The following is an 8,548-nucleotide window of genomic DNA, read 5'->3' on the forward strand; positions in this document are numbered from 1 at the left end:
AAAAATAATGGTAACATGAATATTGAGACATTGTCATATAGTCCATGAGATGCATAGAATATGATTTATGTGATTTAGTCACAGAAGATATAAATCACAAGTTCTTTGTAAACTCAATATTATAGTTCGTAGTCAGTGATGAAATTGGGTATTTCATCTGCGAAGATTATAACATATCAACTAAGATGATTTGTCTTGATTATGGAAATGGAGATTTCTAGTTGGTATGTTGATATGTTTTAAGAGTTAAAACATATTAAACTGGACCGCTGTGAGATTTATTATTCTCCTAACGACTGTTAAATGAATAATTAACTCACGAATTCTATTTACATGAACTCTTAATCCTGAGAGGATAATGGACCTGATCATGAAGTGTAGGTTGCTTTGATATATCAAGAATGAGATCTAATGTTACTTTCAAAACCTCCGTATGTTGGGCAACCACATTTAGTGTTGATGGAACATATATTCTCAAGATGGAATTCATAATCTCTTAACGGAGATACAAAATATTCCATTGAGATAAGTTTAATGGATTTGTTATTCAGAGAGTTAGGCCTAATCACTTTAGTAAAGAGTTACTAAAGTATATATTTATGGAATTAGATTTCATAAATATATGATGAATAACTTAAAGGATTAAACCGGGTACTCAAGGATAAGATGTAGTAATTTACAAAGTGGCAGTCTACATTCATGACTTTGTATTACTACGAATATTGTATGAAGGGGTTGCATGTATAATAAAGTCTTGGGATATAATATCTAAATAAGGCCTAGAGTACAATTATATTTATATAGTGGTATTAAATATAATTAATGGTAACTTTGGACTTGTCAAGAGTTGACAGAAAACCCCATGGCCCATTGGAGCTAGTGTCTTATAGGTCAATTTTGGTCCCACTCCAAGCCACAAACTTAAGCCCAATTGAAAATGCCCAAAAGGCCAGCCCAATTAGATAATCAGATAGATACAAAAGGAGAAACATACATAATTTTCATTAAGGGAATTGATAGAACACTATTGTGAAGTGGTGTAAGGAGTGTTAGACACTTTTTGACATTCTCCCTTTGGAAAACTGATTGAGAGACCACACATCTTAGGCGTTAGTAGAATTAGAGTGAAGATTGAAAGTGTTCCCAAGTGCTTTTGATCTTCGGTTTTTGAAATTCACCGCTCCAAGGTACACTCTCTTGTTCTCATATTCTGAAACTTACATAGTACATGTTAACATTTATGAATGAAGTAGATTCGTTGTTTTTCTGCTGTGTATATTTTGTATGTGATACAAACATGTTATTTTCCATCAACCCCCTCCATCTTTGATTTCATCATTTCCTCTCATTTCAACTAGTGAATTTTTCTTTTAACTCCTCTTTGACCCCACCAAAATTTTTGACCATAAATTCAATCTCATGGCAAAGTCCCAATGGGATTTTAAAGCACCCCATTGCATATGTTGGAATTGTCTATATAACTGCCTTGATCAAAACCTCCCGCCCAGGTTGAGATAAAAGCTTTCCTTCCCATCCCTGTAACTTCCTCCAAACTTTTTCCTTGATAAAATTGAAGCTCTCCTTTTTTCGTCCAATTAGAGAGGGCAGCCCAAGGTATTTATCATATTGTACAATCTCTTGTAATCCCAAAGCCTCCTTTATCTCATCCTTAGTACCCTCCGAAGTGGATTTGCTAAAGAAGATAGCTGTTTTGTTTTTGTTCACCTTTTGGCCTAACCCCGCCTCATAGATATCCAAAATCTCAATAATTTTTCCACACTCTTCAATAGTTGCTCTGCCAAAAAGAAGGTTGTCATCTGCAAACAATAAGTGCGTTAGTTGAGGACCTCTCCGGCTAATGGATAGCCCTTTTAACTCCCCCACTCTTACAGCTTCTTGTATAGGTCCATGTAAACCTTCCGTGTAGAACAAAAAAAGAAAGGGAGATAGTGGATCCCCTTGTCTGATCCCTCTGGTAGGTTGGATGAGACCTTGGGGTTTGCCATTGACTAGGATAGAATATGTCACTATTTTGATGCACACCATGGTTAAGCCAATCCACTTCTCACTGAAATCCATTTTTCTCATAATATTTTCCAGGTACACCCACTCCACACAGTTATAGGCTTTGCTCATGTCGAGCTTTACAGCCATGTAGCCCATTTTTCCTATACTCATATTATTCATATAGTGAAGTGACTCAAAAGCAACAAGGATATTGTCCGTAATCATCCTATTTTTTGCAAAGGCTAATTGGTGTTCAGTTATGATACTAGGTAAAATTTTCTTTAATCTATTGGCCAAAACTTTAGAGAAAATTTTATACAAGACATTACATAAACTGATGGGACGATAATCACTAACACTTTCAGGGTTTTTTGTTTTTGGGATGATAGTGATAAAAGTGTGGTTTAACGAGTGTGGGATAGTACCTAAATTAAGCCAAGATAACATTGAATTTGTTACATCGGCATCTACCACTCCCCAAAAGTGCTAAAAGAACAAAGGTGGCATGCCATCACGACCTAGTGCTTTGAGAGATGCAATTTGTTTCAAGGCTTCCTCTACTTCGATTGCCATAAAGGTGTCAATTAGGACTGAATTCATCTCATCGATAATCATCAAAGGGATGTGTTCTAGGTGAGGCCATTGGGGGTTCGACCTTGAGGTTGAGAAAAGCTCCCTATAGTAGTTTACCAAAACTGATGCTATCTCATTTGATTCTACTCTCCATGTGTTGCTCTCATCCATGATATCCTGAATTCGATTTTTCCTATGTCTCTGAATAGCTCGACAATGGAAAAACTTTGTGTTATTGTCACCATTTTTTAACCAAAGAATACGTGATCTTTGGTTTCACATTCTTGCTTCCCAATCCAGCAGGATATTGATCTCGTCCTTTAATGCTTTAACCCGGCCGTTTTGACCACTTGCAATAGCAGCAGATTCGGCCTCCACTAGGAGTGCTTTTTTTAAAAAAAAATTCTTTCCTAACATTGCTGAAAATATTGTGGTTCCACCAAGCAAGGTCTCTTCCACAAATTTCCACCCTCCTTAGTATATTATTGTCAATATTCCACCCTCCTTTGAGACCCATTTGACGGGCCTTCGCTCGTGGAAGAACTGGGTTGTAATAGCAAAGTGAACTCTTTACATAACATAAAGTGAGTCAACTTGCTCAATGTATGCTTGCTCCTCTTGGAAGCCTTCTTCAAGTAGGCTTCTTTCTTCGATAACACTTAGGAATTAATAGAGACTGAGCAACTAAGTTGAATTCTATTTCTAGCTCGACTTACGCTTTACATGTTTGATGTACCTTTAAAAAGTTGGTCTTTCACTAACTATTTAATTACATTTTTTAGTAAATTATTACAATTCACATAATATATCAAAATTACATTGCAAATTTTCGAACTCATCAAAACTAATTCTCAAAATACCAAAATAAATCAAAGTAAAAATTTAAAATAAGAGTAATAAAATAAACTTATATATATGGTGTCTCAAATTGGGTTAAATAAAGTGGGAGGAAAGAAACTATCAACCTGAATCCAATCTAAACCAAGACTTAAAATAAAATTCCCCACTTACCAATCCAACAAAACCAACCTCGTTGAACTAGTGGGTTGAAATGCACACCCCTAACCCTGACAACAATAGTTAGAAGTTATTAAGCGTAAATGCACTTTTAGTCCCTACATTTTGGTCAATACATTTTCATTTTACCACTTTTAGTCCTTAAACCAATTAACTCGTGACATTTAAGTACTTACCGTCACCCAACTTGTAGAAAAAGTTGACGTGGCTGACAGCACATTAAAATAATAATTAAAAATCTATTTTTGCATTAAAAAATGCCACATCAGCATTTAAATTAATTTTAATTAAATAAAAAAATTACATGAATTGAATTGAGATCTAAGAACATAAGAACTTGTTCTTCAATGTTCTTCTTAAATCAAAAAATAAACCTAGCAATGACATCAAACCCAGAATCAAAGGGCAAACCCAAATTGAATATCAAAGACATCAAACCCAACAACGACATCAAACCCAGAATCAAAGAGCAAACCCATATTGAATATCAAAGACATCAAACCTAGAATCAAAGAGCAAACTCAGCAACAACATTTTCATTTATTTGAAATCCAAATAAAAAACAAACAAAATTTTTACTTTTTTTAGGTTTAAAGTGAACACCAGATTTTCACTACAAACACCAAACACAACAAATTTCAAAGCCACTCATACAAATTTTGCACAAGCATTTGCCTAGACTTACCATTCCATCCGCAAATAAAAACCACAGTAGCAAAGCATTCAATCTATTCACCAAAACAATCCCACGAGTCCCCTTCGGCCCGTATCGAGAGAAGATGAGATCGAAGATTCACTATGGGGTTTCGATCTACAAAGCTTGAAGCTCCAGCCATGGAGGCTGAGAGGGCAAGTAAGATCGAGATTAGAGAAAAAGAGAGAATGGGCTGGGTTCAGAGATAGAACCCCCGTAGGAGGTGGTCGTGATGAAGCTCTGCCATAGAGGCCATGAGCTTCGATTGAGAGAGATACACTCGACGGAAACACCAAATAGCTCGTTCGATTTTGATTGGGAGATCAAGCCGTCAACAGCGATTATCACTGTTATACTCATTTGCTTCTTCTCTTTCTTGGGCTTCTTCTCGATCTACCTCCGCAGGTGCGCTCGAGAACACGTGGCCGTAGCGACAGCTACCCAAATCAATTCCTCTTCCTCCCCAGTTGCCGCCACAGAGCGTACCATGCACCGCCGTGGCCTTGACCAGGCCATGATCCAGAAATTTCCAACCTTCACTTACTCAACCGTCAAGGGTCTCAAACGAGTGGGAAGCTCCCTAGATCGCACTCGACGGGTCACTCACTGATTCAACCAGGTGATAACACAGAGAGATACACTCTACGATTGCCAAAGAGGTGAGGATGCAAGTTCTTTTATTCTGGGTTTGCTCTTTGATTCTAGGTTTGATGTCGTTGCTAGGTTTATTTTTTGATTTAAGAACATTGAAGAACAAGTTCTCTTAGATCTCAATTCAATTCATGTAATTTTTTGTTTTTAATTTTTTTTATTTAATTAAAATTAATTTAGATGCTGATGTAGCATTTTTTAATGCAAAAATGGATTTTTTTTAATTATTATTTTAATGTGCCGTCAATCACGACAACTTTTTCTGTTAGTTGGGTGATGATAAGAACTTAAATGTCACGTGTTAATTAGTTTAAAGACTAAAAGTGGTAAAATGAAAATGCAAAGACCAAAATGAAAAAAAAAAAAAAACCAAAATATAAAGACTAAAAGTACATTTACACCAAGTTATTATTGTCTTTTGAGTAATTACTCCTCGAATATGTCTTTTCAAATGTCCATACTTTGTATGGGTGAAGTGCAAATGCCTAAAGCAATCTATTAATAGCTAGAAGTAGTCATTGTCTTTTGAGTAATTACTCCTTGAATGTGTCTTTTCAAATGTCCATATTTTGGATGGGTGAATTGCAGATGCCTAAAGCAGATAGTAATTAGGACTTGACCTTGATACTTAACCCAAAATAAAGAAACCATAATACAAGTTTTTGTTAACTAGTGTCCTGGGTCATTAAATTAAAGAGATTTTTCTAATAAAATAAGTTAATGTATATATAATAATCTATTAAAAGACTTTTGTTTTGTCAATCTATGACCTCCCCAACTTTCCAATAAATGGACATTGATTTAGAGCACCCACCCTCTCATCCTTCTTATAAATGAAATGCGGATTACGTTTTTTGGGCCTCAAAGTTCCCCCCCTTCCCACAAAACAAAGAAAAAAAAATTCAAAATGAAACAAAAAATTTCAAATTCTTAAACACTTGATTTGACTACTTTCCACTTTTGTCTAAAAAAAAGGGGATGGGTCCAAAACAGCATCAAAACCAATTTTGACGTTAGAACCGAAGGCACAGTGTGCACAGTACTGCTGCATAACTATACAGATACAAGCACGCAAGCCTCACTTCATAGAGTTTATCAGAGTTTGGAAGCATTTGATTTGCTCTATTTGCAGCAGAAAGAGAGAAAGACCCTCTCGAATCTCTTTTTTTCTTTTTTCTTTTTTCTTTTTTTTCTTCTCTCTTTTGTTTTTTACAATAAAAAGAAAGAAAGAATAAAATATATCTCGGTTTGGGTTACTTCGAAATTGGATTCTAGAGAGAGCGTAGACCCTACGCCACACATTTCCTATAGCCCCATTCATAATTTTTTTGCTTTCCAACGGCCAACCAAATTAAGATTTTTGAACCGTTTCAAAATCATTCAAAAATTAAAACCCCCCAAGTCCTATCCCCGAACCCATCCCCCGCCCTCTCACAAGTCACAAATAAGTCAAATTGCCCACCATTATAGTTCTAACTTTGAATTTTTTTTATAAAAAATCAACAAAATAGAGGGAAATAAATAGAAAAATGCTAATTAATAATTATAAAAAAGAAGAAGTGCATATTAAAGTCTTCCCTAATCAGTTACATGCCTAATCAACCTACCCACCCACCATAGAGAAAAATGTACACTAAACTAGGGGCCCGTTCGAACCGGGTTCACTCATCCGTGTCTCCGGTTCTTTTCCTATCTTCTCTGTTCCCTATTTTTTTTTTATCTAACTAGATTTAATTTTTTCTTTTTTAGAAAAAAATATATAATATTACTCAAAAACTGGGCACAACTGCAGGAGCCAAACTGGACTGAGTCGTCACGGCCGGCACTTCCTTCTTCCGCCGCATCTCAAGCACTTTGCGGTGGTGGTTGGAGTGCAACTCGTTCGAGAAAGTCGGGCTACAAGCGGGTCTGTATTCGGGTAAGAGCCGACCCGACTTGAACCGAACACCGCAAGCGTTACAAAGGGTTTTGGCTCCTAGTGGACCTGTTCTCCACTGCGGAGTCTTCTGCACGCCGCAATGGCTGCACCGCCTTGGAGTCTGGGTCCCGCCCCCTGTTTCCTTGAGTTTTTTCTTCTGCTTCTTCACCGGCGGTTGTGCTTCAGCGTAAACCGGCTCGACCGGTTCGAGGTTCTGCCCTGGGTTAACGTAGATGAGCCAAGGGCTTGAAGGAGACGAAGAAGAGGACGAAGAGGTGGTTGTTGAACTCGAGGAGGACTCTGTAAGCGAAGGGGACCCAAGAGACCAAACTCGACCGCCGGTTCGAGTGCGTTTGCTTCTAGCCCTGGCCGGAACCGGAGTCTTGAAACACTGCTTTTCCGGTTCAGGTTCTGGCTCAGGCACTTTGGGCTTGTCGGTTAAAATAACGGTCGGATAAGGCTCAGAGAATTCCGAGAAAGAATCCTCAACAAAATGGGATAGCCATTCTAAGTCCGCTAATTCATCCGCCTGTTATTAAAAAAAAAAAAAAGACGGTAACATTGGTCAATAACTACCGACCAAAACCTTAAAAGTAACCGTTCTTTTAAGAGAGGGAAAAAAAAATAGTACCGGAACGCCGAGTTCGCTTGTGGGTACGGAGCCAAACTCGTCTTTGCTGGCAGTGAAAGTGGTGGTTTTGGTGTTGGAATTTTCGTTGTCTTGTTGAGAAGAAACAGAGACAAAGCTTTTATCTTTTTCCTCTTCTTCTTGTTCTTCTTTCACAAACCCATCTTCGTTAGACAAGTCAAGTAGTTCATCTACAAAAAAATCGTCACAAGCCACGCCATTTTGCTCTTTCACTGCCCACAACTCTTCAGAAGCCACCTGTGGGGTTGGTTTCAAGGCCATTTCTTTCCTAAAACTGGTTTTCAAAGCCGCTTCCACGCATTCCATTTCCGTTTCACCCTACAAAAACAAACAAAAACCAAAATTTTAAAAGACAAAAACTTTGGAAAAAAAAAAAAAAAACCCCAAAATTTGTTCCATGTTTTTCACAGCCCAAAAAGGTGTTACCTGAACAGAACGATAAGTTTGAAAAGGAAGAGAGGGGAGAGACGTAGTGATAGTGGTAGTAGTGGGTGCAGAAGAGGGTGGGTTGGAAGAAGTAAAGGTGTGGAATTGGAAGAAAAAGGGGTGGTGAGTTCGGTAAAGCATTGAATAAGAGAGGAAAGCGTCCGTGGCTCTTACTAAAAGTACCCGTTTCTCTCTCTCTCTCTCTCTCTCTCTCAATTTAATTTTCTACCTTTTTATTTTCTCTCTCTATATTTGTGTATGTATATTTATACTCTGATAAATAAATATACGTTGCTATACACATCTAACGGTACTGATCAATAAATACGCAAAATTGAAAGAAAAAAAAAATTTGTTCACGAGGGCTGCCCCTGTGAAAGGGTACCGGGTGCAATATGGAAGGTTGAGTCATGGCTGAGTGGGACTCATATGATATGTCTATCTAGAGGCTGCTACCAAATTTATGAATCTTCCTTCCGTTTAAAACATTTCGAATTTTTGAAAGAGATGTAAAAACTAAAAACTAAATAGGATACGGTGTTGTCTGTTCTAGGAAAGGAAAAAAAAACTAGGTTCGTGAGGAGTGAGGACCTAGGAAATCGCCACCTTTCTG

At 37.4% G+C, this 8,548-nt stretch overlaps 1 protein-coding gene across 1 annotated transcript; it reads right to left on the bottom strand.

The window, feature by feature from the left end:
- Positions 1-6,453: 6,453 nt before the first annotated feature.
- LOC142623445 (GATA transcription factor 5-like) lies at positions 6,454-8,165 on the bottom strand. Its single transcript, XM_075796863.1, has 3 exons — positions 7,936-8,165; positions 7,492-7,827; positions 6,454-7,389 (listed from the first exon to the last, which is right to left on the bottom strand). Exons 1-3 carry the CDS (start codon positions 8,074-8,076, stop codon positions 6,712-6,714), a joined length of 1,155 nt encoding a protein of 384 aa, XP_075652978.1. The 5' UTR covers positions 8,077-8,165; the 3' UTR covers positions 6,454-6,711.
- Positions 8,166-8,548: the final 383 nt, after the last annotated feature.

Source organism: Castanea sativa, chromosome 2 (genome assembly GCF_040712315.1).
Source record: "Castanea sativa cultivar Marrone di Chiusa Pesio chromosome 2, ASM4071231v1".
Lineage (NCBI taxonomy): Eukaryota > Viridiplantae > Streptophyta > Magnoliopsida > Fagales > Fagaceae > Castanea > Castanea sativa.

Bases quoted from the DNA above. Each gene is read 5' to 3' on its own strand.
- LOC142623445 (XM_075796863.1), bottom strand. From the start codon at position 8,076: ATGCTTTACCGAACTCACCACCCCTTTTTCTTCCAATTCCACACCTTT. The intron at 7,828-7,935 runs GTAACACCTTTT...TTGTTTTTGTAG, and splicing joins AAACTTATCGTTCTGTTCAG to GGTGAAACGGAAATGGAATG. The intron at 7,390-7,491 runs GTACTATTTTTT...TTTTAATAACAG, and splicing joins CAAGCGAACTCGGCGTTCCG to GCGGATGAATTAGCGGACTT.